At 51.8% G+C, this 16,170-nt stretch overlaps 1 protein-coding gene and 1 long non-coding RNA gene across 3 annotated transcripts; both read right to left on the bottom strand.

Moving 5' to 3' along the window:
- Positions 1–3,768: 3,768 nt before the first annotated feature.
- On the bottom strand, positions 3,769–10,158 carry LOC109449978 (coiled-coil domain-containing protein 194). Its single transcript, XR_012498062.1, has 5 exons — positions 9,257–10,158; positions 8,054–8,150; positions 7,532–7,664; positions 6,849–6,994; positions 3,769–3,969 (listed from the first exon to the last, which is right to left on the bottom strand). It is a non-coding gene; the product is annotated as a coiled-coil domain-containing protein 194 (long non-coding RNA).
- Positions 10,159–11,636: 1,478 nt separating this feature from the next.
- Positions 11,637–15,681, bottom strand: BST2 (bone marrow stromal cell antigen 2). Of its 2 annotated transcripts, none has more exons than XM_074337933.1 (5): positions 15,240–15,660; positions 14,359–14,434; positions 14,054–14,114; positions 13,668–13,801; positions 11,637–12,536 (listed from the first exon to the last, which is right to left on the bottom strand). In XM_074337933.1, exons 1-4 carry the CDS (start codon positions 15,534–15,536, stop codon positions 13,687–13,689), a joined length of 549 nt encoding a protein of 182 aa, XP_074194034.1. In that variant the 5' UTR covers positions 15,537–15,660; the 3' UTR covers positions 11,637–12,536; positions 13,668–13,686. The 2 variants fall into 2 exon arrangements, with proteins under 2 accessions (XP_074194034.1, XP_019592303.2); XM_019736744.2 differs by lacking the exon at positions 11,637–12,536 and adding an exon at positions 13,090–13,436 and having other exon boundaries at positions 15,240–15,681.
- Positions 15,682–16,170: the final 489 nt, after the last annotated feature.

The raw sequence follows: 16,170 nt of genomic DNA, 5'->3' as shown, positions 1-16,170 counted from the left end.
ATGGTGGTGGCGGGGACTCCCCAGGTTGTCATCCCACCCAATGCCTGACTCATACAGGTCCTTCATAAGTGCTCTGGGAGCAACAGCACGAGCAAAAATGAACTTGAGGCCGAGGAGAGCTGGTTTGGCTTGTGTGAACTCAGGGGAGGGGCTTCTCCTGTCTGCGCCTCAATTTCGCCCTCTGTGAGATGGGGTATGCATGATGCCCAGTCACAGGGCTGTGGGGGGGGGGCCGGAAGCTGTTGTTATTATTACTATCATTTCCTGCTGGAACCATTATTTGGGGGCTCCGTGAGTTGGTGAACAGGAAGTGTTGCATAGGTGGGGGTTGAGCCTTCTTACTGGGGGTCATCCCTGGGGAATGGAGATTTCGGAAGCAAGGAGCAAAGGGTTCTGGGTCCGCCCTCCTGCCCGTTCCCCCCAGAACCAGGAGGTCCAGGGAAACCCTCCATGCTGGGTGATACCTGGGACCCACAAGAGGAATCAGCCACAGCCAGGCCCATTTGGGAGGGGCCCTCAGGCTTGGGGAGACAGGGTGGACATAGCTGCTAGCCTCATGGGGTAAAGGGGGGACAGGGACTGAAGGGAAAGGAATAATGAGGTGGAAAGGGGTCTGGACCCTGCATGGGTGACAGTAACACAATTGCTTCCCATTATCTGGAGGGGCACAGCAGAGTGAAGGCTCCAGCAAGGGGACCCATCCCCCGATTAGCCAGTGTAATGGAGTGGGGGGTTGTTGACAGGGGGGAAGGGGTCCTCCAGGGTGGTGTTCATCAAGGAGGCGGGAGCTTGGTCGGGAAGGAGGAAGTTCCCAGGGGTGGGCAGGAAACCCCTGTCTGACCTTTGGTCCTTGCAGCTACCGGGTGATTCCTGATTCCAGACCCTTCCCAGCGGTTAAGGGAGGAGGGTTGGGGGCTGCAAGTGGTGCCCAACCAGCTACTCCTCTAGGTTGGCCAGGCACATCAGATTCCCCCCTACCTCCCCCCAGCCCCCCCATTCCTGCGGGTGGGAGGACATCTTCCATTTTCTTCGATGGGGGCCATATAGGCAGGGTGAATTCATGGTTACGATTTAGAGCCCTGGAGTTAAGTTTTGGCTGTGCCACCTACCACTGTGTGACCTCAGGCAAGTGATTTCTCCTTGAGCCTCAGTTTTCTCCTATCTAAAGTGGAGGCAACATCACCAGTTGTAAAACACTTATTACAGTGCCTGGCACACATTTAGCCTTAATAAGTGGTGGCACTTTTTTAAAGTGGGAGGGGATGGATCATGGGCAGCCTCTGATGCCAGGCCGAGGAACTGAGACACAGGGGAAGAGCACTTCCTCCAGGTATTGTTGTCCCGAGCCTGTGGGAGCACAGGAGAAAGGAGGCATGACAGGGGAAGAGCTCAGGTATGGGGGCAGTGCCTGGGCCAACGCCAAGATGTGTGACAGTCTTGATGTCTTACGATCCTGGCTATTCTTCATGATCTATTGAAGGTGTTACATATATGTATATATGAGCATGATGTGTGTTGTCAAGGAAAAAGAAAGCAACCACAAACTCCCAGAAAAGTAAAAAGCCACCCTAGATGGTACTGACCGGTGCTACAATTTTGAGCAATTGTTACAATGTCAGAATAAGAGTCTTAATATACATACTAATGTCTTGTCAAGCTCAAAAATAACATTCTGTTTCTTTTTGGCAAATTGCTTTTTGGCAATTTGATCCCATATCTTTCACTTGCAATGGTTCTTTTTGGAATAACTTGTTTTAATAGCTAGATTTTTTTTTAATTGAAAAAGTATTGATGTAACTTCCTCTATTTGCTCAACATCATGTCTTCAGGATCTGTTGACTCCTTTTGCCTACTGGTAAGGTTTTCACCACATACAATACCATAATAATTATCAATGGACATTTAGAGTTTTAAAATTTTGTTCCAATGAACAAAATAAAATTTGATATCAAATCCCCACAAATGAAAGCAATGCTTCCCCAAGCAGTCATATTTTACATTTCGACAGCTGTCACCAATTTGTCTTCCAAAAAGCTTGTTTCCACTGACAGCCCTGTCAGCAGTGTCTAAAATCTCTAAAAACAGACTTTCTGAACACATGTTGCCTATGTTCCTGGCCAGAAAAATTCCAGAGGGAGGACGCAAGTGACTGATCCTCAGATTCACACGAGGTCAGCTGCATTGGCCCTGATATATGTTCGGTTTTTTTCCTGAAAACAATTTGTTATGTTTACAGGAAATTTTGTGCATGAGTCTCTCTAAATTCCCTCAGAAGTTCATCCCAAAATTAGACTTCGATTCTAAACGTTGTTTTCCCCCTAAATGAAAAACAATCAATTTTGTTTTGTTTGTTTGTTTGGGCAGAGAAGGGAAAACTGTCCTGAGGAAGTCAACTCCATGTCACTATCTGAAAATGAACACTGAAGCCCTCCTGGAGAAACGAGACTTTTAAAAAAGGTGTTTGAGAAAGTGGTATTTCTGGTGAAGAAAACTTTCAGCAAAGTTCAGAAAACCCTCCACATGTATGCCAATGTATTTGGTTTTTGGTTAAATTCAAGTAAAATTAAGTTTTGTGGTTTTGCGGGTGACAGAAGAGGCAGAGAACACTTTGCAAAGGAACAGTCTGTTCTTTCTGGGCCTCTGTGTACCTAGCTAAAAAAAAAAAAGGTGACCCACTTTCTTAACTGGGGGGCCAACGAGTTCAGGCTGTACTGTCCCAGGTGCCCTCTGCTCACAGCTACGCCAGGGTTTCCCATTCAGTCTACCCATTCCTGTCTCTGTGGCAGCAGCGGCAGGGACCCAGGAGGGTGTACTGGGACAGGGGTGGGGACACAGAGATAAAGGGAGACTCACAGACAGAGAGATAGAGACTTTGAGTGGCCATTAGACAGGCAAAGAGACAGAGGCAGAACAGTGGAAGGTCAGGCCAGAGGCTGGCCCTGTGGGGTGGGAGGTAGGTAGGGTCTGGGAGGCAGGGCCCACCACGGAGTGCTATTTGTTCCCCTGGGCAGCTGGGGAGCCTTGGTGCAGACGGGGCCTTGGCCTGTTCTCCTCAAGTCACCCCCAATTCTATAGGCCTCCCCAGACGTTCAAAGCCCCCAACCTCTGCCCTCTCTCCCACCCCAATTCTCTGACACCAGATCTGACTGCACCCTTCCTGCTCACACACCTGCCATGTCTCCCCATTTCCCTCCATCTCCGGAACTGAGTTTCGGGGTCCCGCAGGTATGGTCAAGATGGAGCCAGCAGAATAAGTGAATAATAATGACAATGTTTTAGGTCCCGTGTATAGCTCTGAGCCCAGCCCTTTCCAGGGATCAGCCCTTGAATCCCACAGCTGCATAGTGAGGGGGTCTTAAATTAGACAAAGGCTTGTCTCCTGGTCTCCAGCTCTGGCTGACTCCGGAGGGAGAACCATTTCCTGTTCATTTCTGAATTTCCGCCAGTGTTAGGGGGTTCTCAGACCCACCCTTAGCATCAAACTCTGCACCTCTAACAGGCGGCAAACGGGCCGCAGGCTGGGGCGACCCCTGGTGGCCGACAGCAGAACACAGAGGCCAGACCCTCGTATTCCTTCCCTCAGACTCCCCTCCTCCTGGGGGTCGGGGCTCTCCAATTCCCTAACAAGGTGGGTCCCCCTCTCAGGTAAAGGCCCTGATCAGGCACCTCCAAGCCCCAGGTGAGTGGAGGGGATAATGAGCAAGGCTGGCTGAGGGGGGATCAGAGTTCCAAGGGCTCCCACTTCCCTCCTTACACCAGTCTCAAGAATTTTTCAAAACAAAATTTAATTTTTAAAGGTAATACATGGGCATTGCTTTTTTAAATGCAAACTTTACAAAAAAGATATACAGAGAAACATACAGAGACTGCCTCTCCCACCACAGCTGTGGCCCGCTGGTTCCCGCCGCAGAGGCCACAGCTGTGACCAGTGTTTCCTTTGGAAATATTTGAATAAAGTCTCCCTCCGCCCTGCATTTAAAAAAAATGTACACGAATTATTGCTCTTCTGCTTTTTACATTTATATGTCTCCAAGAAGATCTGCTTTGGCTTTTTTTTTTTTTAAAGATTTTATTGGGGAAGGGGAACAGCATTTTATTGGGGAACAGTGTGTACTTCCAGGCCTTTTTTCAAGTCAAATTGTTGTCCTTTCAATCTTAGTTGTGGAGGGCGCAGCTCAGCTCCAGGTCCAGTTGTTACTAGTTGCAGGGGGTGCAGCCCGCCATCCCTTGCTGGAATCCAACCAGCAACCTTGTTCTTGAGAGGATGCACTCCAACCAACTAAGCCATCCTGGAGGCAGCTCAACTCAAGGTGCCGTGTTCAATCTTAGTTGCAGGGGGCAGAGCCCACCATCCCTTGTGGGACTCCAGTTAGGAGCATGGAGCTCTAACCGCCTGAGCCAACTCGAGGAATTGAACTGGCAACCTTGTGGTTGAGAGCCCACTGGCCCATGTGGGAAGCGAACTGGCTGCCTTCGGAGTTAGGAGCATGAAGCCTAACTGCCTGAGCTACCGGGCCGGCCCCTGCTTTGGCTTTTTAAATAGTTGTGTAATATTCCACCGTGTGGATGGAGAGACACTCAGTTAAAGTCCCCTATTGGTGGACATTGAGGTTTCCAATTTTTTGCACTTACCAACAATATGGTAATAATCTCCTCATCCCCTCTCTCCTTTTTAAAAGTACATTTTAAATTTTGGAATAGTTTTAGATTTACAGAAAATTTGCAGAGCTGATACAGAGAGTCCCTGACTAGCCCTCACCCAGCTTTGTTAACATCTTAATATATACCATGATTCCTTTGTCAAAACTAACAAATTAACCTTCGTAGATTACTATTAACTAAACTCTAGACTTTCTTTGATTTACCCCCTAAGTGTTTTTTTGTTCCAGAATTCAACCCAGGATTCTGCATTGTATTTAGTCCATCATTTTGTACCCATGTAAATATAGTTGTAGAAAATTACTAGAAGGGGAACTGATAGGTCAAACAGTATGTGCACTTCTAATTCTGAGAGATTCAGAAAACTGCCTTCTCGGGTGGTCGTACCTGAGCATTTCCACCAGGACTGTGTGAGAGTGCTTATTTCCCCATAGCAGTGCCAACACAGTGTAGTCACAAACTTTTAATTAATTGGTAGAAAGTGGTACCACATTATTGCTTCAATTTGCATTTCTTTTCCAGGAGTGAGGTTGGGCACCTTTTTTGGTTTGTTTCTACAAACTGACTGTCCATGTTCTTTGTCCATTTTTCTACTGAGTTGTTTTTTGAAATTTTAATTTATAAGAGCTCCTTACATAATATGGAAATCAGTTTATTCCTGGGTATAAAAAACTATCTGAAAATGGATCTTTCTTTTCTTCCAAAGGATTTTCTAGCTAGTTATTTACGTATAGGAAAGTTTCAGTTAATTCTCTTGGGTTTTCTATATATAAAATCATACCACCAGCAGGTAATATTATTAGGTTGAATTGTTTCTGATGCATTCCTGCCCAAAATGCCAACCTAAAACTAATCATAAGGAAACATCACACAAACTCAAACTCTGACTCCACAAGAGACTGGCCTTGGCTTTTAAAAAATGCCAATATCATGAAAAACAAAGACAGACTGAGGAATGTTCCAGATGAAAGAGACTTGACAAATATAATGTGTGAGCCGGTATACTCTTTTGTTATAAAGGACATTATCAGAACAGTTGGAAAAATCTGTTTAAAGTCTGCAGATTAGATAACAGTATTTTATCAGTGTCCATTTCCTGATTTTCATAACTGTACCATAAGTATGTGAGAGAATTCCTTGTTTTTAGGAAATGCACATACTCAAGTATTTATGGCTAAAGAAACATCATTTCTGCAAGTTTTTCATAAAGAAGAGAGAGAGAGGTGCCCAGGAGTTCTCTGTACTTACCTGCCAACTTCTCTGTAAGTCTGAAGTTATATCAAATATACAGGTAAAAAACAAAGATAATATGAAATTGAGCTATGTGAAAGTGTTATTTCAATTATTTTTGATCTGTAAAAACAGTGCTTTCATATGATCCAACCTATACATTCTCTTCCTCTTTTCTAATATTTGTACCTTATTTCTTTTTCTTGTCTAATTGGCTAGTACCTCCAGAACAATATTAAATACTTGACAGTGGTTCTCACCTTGGCCCCGATTTTGATGGCCTTTTCAGAACTTTTTTCATTTGACCCTTTAATACAGTGAATTTTATTAACAAACTTCTGAATACTGAACCATCCCTGCATTTCAGGCATAAGTTCCTTTTGTTGTGGTGTATTTTTAAAAAATGTGTCACTTGATCCTCTTTGCTAAAATTCCATTTGGGAGTTTTGTACCATTCTCACAGGAAGAGGAGTCTGTAGTTTCTCATTGTGCCATCATTGTAGTTTTTGGTGTCAAGGATAAGCCAAATCTCTAAACATGATTCCAATCATTCATTTTACAGACAAGGTAAACTGAGGCCCAGAGAGAAGTGACCTCTCCAGGTCACTTCCCAGCCCGGACTGGACCCTAAGTCCTCATGTCTGTGGGATGAGGACAAAACTATCAGTACAGGGGACTTAAGTCCCAGATCAGCACTATCTCACTGGATGACCAAATGGGCCTCAGTTTCCCCATCTGTAGTCTGTAGAATAACCACTAGATGGTCGGGGAGAGAGGGTCGAGTCTTCCTTCTGCATAGTTTCCTTTCAGAGTGGTTCCTTGGATCTAAAGCTGAGCGTTGATGGATGTCAACTGGGCATCTCATCCTGCGTGGGCACCTCTATACATGTTCCCACAGTGCTCCCACAGGGTCTGTCCTCCTGGCCTGGAGCCTCCATCCTGGGAGAGGGCTGACTCACCTCATGTGCGCCTCGCCGGTCGTCGGCAGCCCCCCGAGGGTCTGGGGCGAGAACGAGTGCGGGGGTTGGGCCGGGGTCGGGACCCGGAGCGGGGCCGGGGGTGCGGCACTTTGCGCTGAGGGTCCATCTCGGCTTCCAGGGCTTTACTGCCGGGGAGGAGAGGCTTGTCAGCACCTGGACTCCCGACCCTGGAGAATCCCCAGCACTCTTCCGCCCTTCCTGGGAACCACACTCCCCAGAAATCCCCATCCCCCCAGTATCCCCATCCTTTCTCCACCTCTGGCCATTCCCAGGACCCTTCCCCAGGGACTCACTGCCCCTTCCCCAGGAGCTCCTCTCCAGACCCTTTAGCCCCTCTCTCCATACTCCCTTTTCCTTGCACCACCTTCCCAGGGCCCCCATATGTGCCCGACCCCAGGGAGCCACGCCTCTAGAGTGCCGGCCCCAACCTGGGGGTTCCCTCTCCCAGAGTGCCCACCGGGCTCACCCACCCTAGGTTCTAATTACAGGACCCTCACTATGACCCTCCCCTCACAAATCTCCCCGAGGCCCCGCCCACACGATCCCGCCCCCTCTTCCCTCTCCACGCCCCCTGTGGTGATTGGGCAAAAAGAACGAAGCCTTGAGCAGCCATTGGCCGCACACTCCGCCCGTCCACAGCCCTGGGCCCGCCTCTTACTCACACGCGCTCGCGCAGCACCGCCTCCCGGGCTGCGCATGCTCCGCCCTCGGCCTCCGCTGTGCGTGCTTGCTGCTGCGCCTCTTCCAGCCGCTTAGCGGACTCGGTGGCTGCCGCCTCCCATCGCGCTAGGGCCTCTGCGGGCGCAGCGGGTGGGGTCAGGCGGGAGACCAGGCTCCCAACCCCGCGCGCGCCGGCGTCTAAGTTTATAGTCTGCCTATTATTTGCGTGCTTTGCTTTATTTTAATTAAATTTATGTGCTGTTTACCTGGCCTTTGCGTGTCATTTGCATAGCTTTTCATAGGTTTGCATTGCTTTTGGAAATCGTTTACATAGCGTTTGCGTATTTTGTTGCATTTAGGTTTTTGTGACCTTTGCAATGTTATGTGCATTTCTTTCATAAGTTTTCTCATTCGTTTGCGCGTTGTTTGCATTATTTTGCACCTATACGTCGTTTGCATAGCTAGGAGACTTCTAGGCTCCTCCCACTTCTAGCCCTGCCCAGTATCCTTGCGCGACAACACACCTGTCAGCGCCCCGTTCTCGGCCCCCATCTGGGTTCCCTGTGCCTTGGCTTCGTCCATCTCAGTCTTCAGTGTCATTAGTTGGGTCTGAAGCCGGCTCTGTGGAATGGAGGGGAGGTGAGGAGGGATCTGGGGAAGGAAGGAATAAATTGGCCTCGACCTTTCTAGGGGAAACCGAGACGACACTGAATGTCTTTTGGGGTCCTGTAGTTGTAAAAGAAGTGGCTGCTGAAGTCGGGTACCGCGTGGTTACAGCTGCCTGCGTGGAAGGAGGTCTCTGCCCAGGTCCATCGGCCCCAACCCGAAGCCATCAAGATATGGAGACGGTTTAGCTCTGCAAACTCCGGTTCCAAGTCCAGCTACATCTAGACTAGCTGGCTGGGGTTTCAAACCAACACAAGCCCGTTTAGTGGTTGACAGTGATTGGGTTTGTGGGGTAAGCCTGTCACCTCTGTGAGACATTCTGCAAAACAACTGGCCTGGCCTCAGAGCATCTTCCATCACGAGGCAGAATCAGAATTTGAACCCAGGGCAGGCTGCTCTTAACTTCGGCTGCCCCAGACCCTTCCCTTAGGCGGGCGGGAAAGGGGTAAAGGGTCTTTTTTGATTTCTAAAATTCACACACTTCTCAACCTTTGCTGGGCCCAGTTCAGAAAGGCACACAGTAGTTAATAAATGTGAGTGGGTTGGGACTTTGACGATGATTCTTCTGTGAGGCTCAGGGCTGGGAAGGGTTACCGAAGGGTTTGAAGGGGGTGGCCAGAAGAAAAGGGAGGACCTGGCTGGTACCTCCTCCAAGAAGCCAACTTTAGCCTCTTAATTACAGGTGACATGCATGTCCCTATCCCGAAATAGGGCTGCTGGACACTGGCTGGGGGGGCGGGGCGGGGGAGAGCTGTGGGGGAAGGATAAAACAGGGCCTCCGCAGGTAGGCTTAGGTCTGGGATCCACTAGACTTTGGGATCTAGTCACCACCACTTATTTAGCAAATAGCAGAGGACAGTGGGGCCTTCTAGATCAGAAGATGGACTCAAGGGTGAACTGGCATTGTAGGAAAGAGTTGGAAGGGGTTATGGTGCTATTCTCATTCTACTGAAGAACTGGGAAAACCAAGGCACGGAGAGGGGAGTAATTCCTGGGTGGGTGTGTGCAGGCCCTCTCCCCTCACATTCTGGATGTCCTAGCATCCAATCCTGCCCACCTACCTGGCGGCCCTCACAGGCCCTTAGCGCCTCCTCCAGCTCCCGACGGACACTCTCGGTCTGGTCCAGCTGCCTAACCAGAGCCTCTTCGCGTTTGGCAGCCTCTGCCAGCTGGCGCAATAGCTCCTCGACCTCCGGCGCCGGATCCCCTGGAGGCGCTGTGGCATTGGCGCCTGGCTCCCGCTCTGGACACCGAGACCCCCGGGAGGCCGCGGCGGCCAGATTCCAGGCCAGCAGGGCTGCCCCGGCCGCCGCCGCCGCCAGGAACACAGCGGCTCCGCACAGGGCAAGCACCCGCCAGGCGCGTCCTGGCTCTGGCCCCAGCTCGGCCATGCCGCTGTCCACAGCTCTGTCCCCAGACGGCCACGAGTATTTAATTGGCACCTTGGGGATCCAGGACACCCACGGTTCCGCCCAGCCTGGCCATGGCTTCCCAAATCCGTTGGGAGGGGCCGGGTCCCCGCTTGGGGCCAGACCAGGCTACCCAAGCCCAGGACAGGATTGGGGGTCCTGGGTTCCAGTCCTGCCTCTGCCTCCTGCGTGCTGTCCTCTGAGCTTCAGTTTGCCCCTCTGTGAAGTGGGGATGGCAGTAGGTCCTGCCCCATAGGGCTTAGTGGCAATCACATGAGCACATTCACACAAAGCGCCCATCGACACTGCTTGGTGAGGGGCTAGGGACATATTGTCCCCATTCTGTTTATGGAGAAACCGAGGCTGTTAGGTGAAAGGCTACTCGACCAACTGAAGTCGGCTTGGCTCAGGCTGTCACACTTTCTGTGACTAGCTGTGAGGGCCAGAGGGTAGACACAAGTGTGGACCGGCCCCATCTTCCTGCTTGTTCTCCACTGGGCAGCAAGGGGGCGATCGTACAACGTGAATCAGATCTAGTTTCCCTTCCTCTCAGAATCAAATCTCTTCCCCCTCCAGACTCTATCTCATCCTCCTCCACCCTCCTTCTTCCTTCCCCTTCAAGGCCCCTATCGCGGTCTTTGACGTCATTTCCTCCTCCTGGGCCCCGTCCAACTCTCAATGTTCTTGGGGGCAAGCGCCTTCGCTCAACACGGCCTTCGCTCGCCATGGCCTTTGCACTGGCTGTTCCCTCTGCCAGAGCGCCCTCCTCTCCTTCTGTACCCAACTCTCCCCCTTTCTCCCATCCACCCGTGTGTCCCCTCCTCCAAAATTCTCCCTTTCTCCACTACCTCAGTCCTCTTTTGATGAGTTCTTTCAGCTCTGCTGTAATTTTCCGTTGTTTTACTGATTCCCAGATGCGTCCCCTAGCTGACTGGGTGAGCCCCTAAAGAGCAAAGCCCACATCAACCTCGTTCCCATTGCCTCAGCCTGGGCCTGGCACCTGGTAGTTGTGTAGGAAATGTGAGCTGACTGAACACTGTAAACTCTCAGGGTCGTTCCCTCCCCCCATTCTACACAAATAAATAGGAGCCCAGAGAGACCAAGTCTCTGGCCAGGGACACACAGCAGCCGCTGGTCACTGCTTGATTCCTACTGGAGCTAGAACCCTGTGGGGACAGAGCCAGGAGTTCAGTTTCCAGGCTCTCGACCTCACGTGGAAAGGTGCTGGCTCAGGTAATAGATGGCCATCTGCTGTGGCTAGTTGGCCATCAGCTGAAACCAGTGAGCCATTGGCCACTAATATAACTGCCGTGGCTATGCTAGCTGCGGATGGTGGCTGGCAAGTGGGGATTGCAGTTAGCAGGGCGGATTGCGGATTGCAGAGAGGCACGGATTGCAGTTGGCAAGTGAGGTTGGTTGGCAGAAAAGCGGACGGTGGGTTGTGGATCATGTGGTTCCTGCTTCCTGTGTCTCTAACCCAGCCGCCAGTGAGACTATTGTGGTATGACTCCCCTATCTGTGGCTCTGTGGGTGTTCCTTTTTGGCCTCACCATATCCTGCGTTCTTATGTGGGGAGCGGGAGCTGAGACCACGCATGACACCCTGCATGACAAACCCCCATAGACCTGCAGGACCCGTCAGTCCTTACTTCTCAACCCCTGGCTCCGTTGGTCACAGCCAGCAAAGGAAGTGGGGCATTTTCAGAAAGGAGAGAAGTTTATATCTGGGCCATAGTGTGGGGGGTTGGGGGGAGAAACTGAGTAGGTTGAATCCATCTTATTGGGCAAACATATACCCCTTCATCAGTGAAACACAGCCCAGGTGTAGGAGTGGGCAGCACTGTTTCGGAACATTCTGGTAGCCCAAGATGGGAGCGGAAGTGGAGGATGGTGGGGGGAGGGTGTTAAGGATGAGGTCACCTGGTCATGTGGGAAGGGTTTGCTTCCTGGAAATCACAGGAACCTGCTGGAAGCCAAAAGTTCAAATGCCTGAGCAGCTGAGAGCCCTGAACAAATCCAGGCATTTCTCTGGATCTGTTTCCTCATTTATTAGATGGGGCTGTTGGTGGCAAATGAAATGACTCAATCATGGTAAAAGGGACTCCACGAGCTCCTAATGACCCCTCCTGCAAGCTGGGGACACAGAAGTTGGGGGCACTTGAGCCTTGCCCTCTATGGCAGAAGTTCTCACCCAAGGTGATTCTGACCCCCAGGGGACACTTGGTAATGTCTGAAAGCATTTTATGTTGTCACAACTTGGGGATAGGGGGTGATAGGCATCTAGTGGGTGAAGACCAGGGGTGCTGCGTGACATCCTACCCATCTAGGGCAGCCCCCAGTGCAGAGAGCACTCCAGTCCAAACTTCAACAGTGCTGAGGTTGAGAAACCCTGCCCTAGAATGTCAGAGTGAGGCAAGAAATTGACACGGTCCATGCACAGAGAAATGGTCAGGGAGGGTGGAGCGTGATGAGCAAGGGAGAGGGAAGGGATAAGAGGGCCAGGGGACCTGGGGCAGGGATGGTGTTTGGGGTCCCTGGGTGAATAGTAGGAGCCATGAAGGGGCAGTCTGTTGACCATCTGGGCTGGGGACCATGGGACCTGAAGGCAGTGCAGAATTCTGGGCAGATGTAAGGATCCTGGCCGCAGGGCCAGGGCCAGGGCCAGGAAATTGCCTGGACAATACAATGGTACCTCGGTTTTCGAATGTAATCCATTCTGGAAGACCGCTCAAGTTCTGAAACGTTCGAAAACAGCCGACAGCTAGGCCTCAGGATCTTGCACTCAGCGGAAGCCGCTTCATATGTTTGACTTTCGAGGCATGTTCAAAAACCGAAGCATTTACTTCCGGGTTTATGGAATTCGTAAACTGAAATGTTCATCAATGGAGACGTTCGAAAACCGAGGTACTACTGTAGTTGGGATTCCAGGAGAACTTAGAGGAAAATAACAAAGGACAAAGAGATTACAGGGTATGGAAAAATTCAAGAGAGTGTGTTAAGGGCCTATCGGGATAGTGGCCCTTCATTTTGGAGAAGCAGAGAGACTCTCTGGAAGAGAGGTTCCTAGAGCTGGGTACTGCAGGACAAAGAGTGTAGATGATGGAGGACATTGTGATAAAGGCCTGGCCTGGGTGTGTCTGCAGATCCAGGTTTGAATTCCAGCCCTGTACTTTCCATGGGAGGGGGATTAGGAACCAGGACAAGGTGTCCCTCTCATCGTAGCCTCTGTTTCCTCATTGGAACCATGGGCATCAGAAGAGTGGTGAGGAGCCCAGAGGAGGACGCTGAGCACTCAGTGAGCTTGACAAGAATGTACAGTCCTTTAAGATGATCCTAGCGGAAAAGAAGGCTAGTAGGCAGTGCGGTGGTACCTGCCTAAACCCCATGGTTTCCTGGGAACATTCTGGAATGGGGAAAGCTGGGTGTAGATGTCAACGGGCCCCAGATACTTGAGGGTGACACAATGACACTCCAGGAACTTCAGAGTAAGGTCTTGCCCCAAAAAGTGGTGTTTATTTTTTGGAGCCCCCCCAAAAAAAGACAAAATGTGATCTTCTGGGAACTGTGAGAGCAATACACAGATGCCCTCTCCCACATGACCTCCCCAGCTTGGGGGTAGGGGGTTGGGGAGGCAGCCCTGGGCCAACTCTGATACTTCGCCACCCCCAAGGCTGCCATATTGACCCCTCCGAGCTGTCCCATGAACCACCCTGTCACCAGGCTCCCTCCTCTCCCTCTGCTGTCCCCTCCCCCCCAACCGTGCTCCTGTATGGCCCCTCTGGACTGGGCAGGACAGGGAAGCCGAGCCGGAACAGGACAGCGCAGGTTGTGGCCTAAGAGACATCATAAGAGGGACTCAAGACAGACTCGAGGCAGATAGCACACGGGGCCCTGCCCCCTCCCTAAAGCCCGCCCCATTCCAGGGCCCCTCCCTCCTCACTGTGTTTCCTCTCCCTTCCGGAGACCCTTCTCCAAGCCAGCACCCCACCCCGCAAGCAGGCCACCTCCCCAGACCCTGACTATCCCTGAATCCCTCCCTCCTTTCCCAGGTGCCCCCTCCTTACCAGCCAGCTTCCTGGGACCTCAGGCCAGCAGAGCCCCGAGGCTCAGGGTCAGAAGCACATAGATTGCCAGGGAGTTGATGGTGTTTCCGGAGCTGGTGGAGCCATTTCCCCCCTCCGAGGCGTCATTCTTTTTCCTGGATTGGAGACGGAAACAACTCAGGCAGCTGCCGGGCCTGCCTCCACCAGCGGCCCCTCAGAATCTCTCCTCTTCCTCCACCAAGTCGCTGGGGAGGAAAATGGGCAGCTGCCACCCACTGGGTGACATGAGAGACAAGGCTGGGACTCAAACTTTGTCCTCAGAGCAATGGTAATTTTCCGAGCCCAGTGGGTCCTGGGTCTTGAAGTAGGATGAAGGGGCCATGGTAGGGGGACGGGGGGATCCCGACCTTAGTTGTTCCAGCTCGGTGGTAGTGTCCTGCAGCTTCTGCTTCAATTTCTCGATCTCTCCTAAGATGGGACAGAATAGGGGGCGCTTCAGCACCGTGGCCACGCCCCTCACCTGGCTCCATCCTAGCCCCGCTCTCATCCGGGCCCACCGTAGAAACTTGGAATGTCCGCTCCCACCTCCACTGGATTCTGGACCGGTCCCTTCCAACGGAAACCTTGGGACGGCCCCTCTCCTCCCTGCTCTTCAATACCTGACCCGCCCCTCCAAACCCATTCGTGGAACCGGGCCTTATGTTTTTCTCACCTTGAAGCTGCTGCACCAGTTCCTGCTGCTTGTGGCCATGAGCCTTCTCCGTCTCCAGGGAAGCCGTTAGAGTCACCTAACACGCGAGAGTGTGTGTGTGTGTGTGGGGGGGGTTCTGAAACTGGGTTTTGTCCCTGGCCGGGTTGCCTGCTGTTCCTGGGCCCTGGACCCCCGCCCAGTCTGTGGGGTCAGAGGGGCTCAGTTCCAAACTCCTTTCAGGGTTCCTGCCAACCCTCTCTCCACCTCAGTCTCCCACTTTGAAGAATGGCCATAACCTCCCACCCTCCCAGGATCACCCATAAGGATATGATCCTTGAAATGGCAGTTTCAAGGCCCTTCACGTGGGAATTTGGAGGCTCCCTATGCCCACCCTAGGAGAAATTTCCAGATCCCCTGAGTTATTGCCCAAGAAGATTTAGAGGTCCCGCAAACTCAGAAAACAGGGGGATTTCTGAACCCAAATTAAATGACCAGTGGGAGTTTCAAGGACCCCCTATCAAGACCCAAGTGAAAGTTTCAGTCTCTTAGGGATGCAGTGTAAGTATCAAGAGCCCCTGCTTTCTTCAGGGCCTGGGGAGGTCCCCACACCAACCCCCAGAGGGGATTTCTGCTACTCCAGACCAACATCCTGGAGTTGGAGATTCATCCACATTCTAGTGGGGATACTGAGGCCCCTGATTTGGGTACTCTGGGGAGCTTTAAAACCCCGCCCCACACCGGCACCCTAGAGAGAGTGTAGAGGTCCCCAAACCCTGGTGGGGAAATCCAGGCTCCTGATATAGGAGCCCAGGGGCAGTTTCAAGATCTGTCTCCATCTCTACCTAGACCTTTGCCCCACCCTCCCAAGCACAGGGTCCTCTCTAGGAGTGACAGTGGCTTACCACAGTCTGGTTGCAAGTGGCAGCCTGGATCCTCATTCCTAGTAAGACGTTCTGGGCTTGGGTCAGCTGGCGCTCCAGAAGGTGGGTGAAGTTTCGACACTTCTGCTCTGCTAGGAGGCCATCCTTGCAGGCCTCTCTGTTGGCCATGGCAGCGAAGATGCTTGTGACTACAAGCAGAATCACCACCGCCACGCCCAGCACGATCACCATCCACCAGCTCGGCCTGTGGCCCCCGAACACTGAAGTCAACTTGTGATCCATGGACACAGGCCGGTAGTGGCAAGAAACGGGTGCCATCCAGATCTGCCTTGGGATGTAGGGAGCTTGAGTGCGAGTCAGAACTGGAACCTTCTACCGGCTGGGACTGCCCCCTTATTAGCATAGGAGCCAGCCTGACCAATGAGAAGTTCTGAGAGATTGCAACCCTGTGCCTCTTCACCTAAAGGTTCTTGTATGGGATTTCGGAGAAAGGGAGGGAAGTTTAACTTTCAGTTTCAGTTTCTCAGAAAAGAGGTGCGTTGTTTCTGCCAAATTACAGCGTGGCTGTCCTGGGCTGGGTGACAAATGACCTGTGAGCTCTTGTGGGAGGGGAGCTGCCTGGGACACCCAATGCAAGTTCTGGCCCTTCTCCTTTGTTCGTGAGGGTGACAATTGCAGTTACTGAACAGCTAGGGCATGCCAGACTTGTGTTCCTCCTGAAGAGGCAGAGGCCATCATTGGTCCAGTCCCCAGCTGGGGAAACTGAGGCTGAGAGGTGGACTGGGGACAGGCAGGGCCTGAGTCAGCTCCAAGAGGCTGGGTTTTATGTTCAGAGGTCTCTGTGGTGACCCAGCAGAGGTTCACGTAGCATCCCTGCTGCCGACGAGGGGACCATAGGGAGCCATGGAGTGTGTCAAGGAGGGACTGTGGCCTGCCCAAGCTGCGAGACACC

Source organism: Rhinolophus sinicus, linkage group LG07 (genome assembly GCF_036562045.2).
Source record: "Rhinolophus sinicus isolate RSC01 linkage group LG07, ASM3656204v1, whole genome shotgun sequence".
Classification (NCBI taxonomy): domain Eukaryota; kingdom Metazoa; phylum Chordata; class Mammalia; order Chiroptera; family Rhinolophidae; genus Rhinolophus; species Rhinolophus sinicus.
The sequence above is the reverse complement of the archived record's forward strand: the minus strand, read 5'-3'. Positions and strand labels throughout refer to the sequence as shown.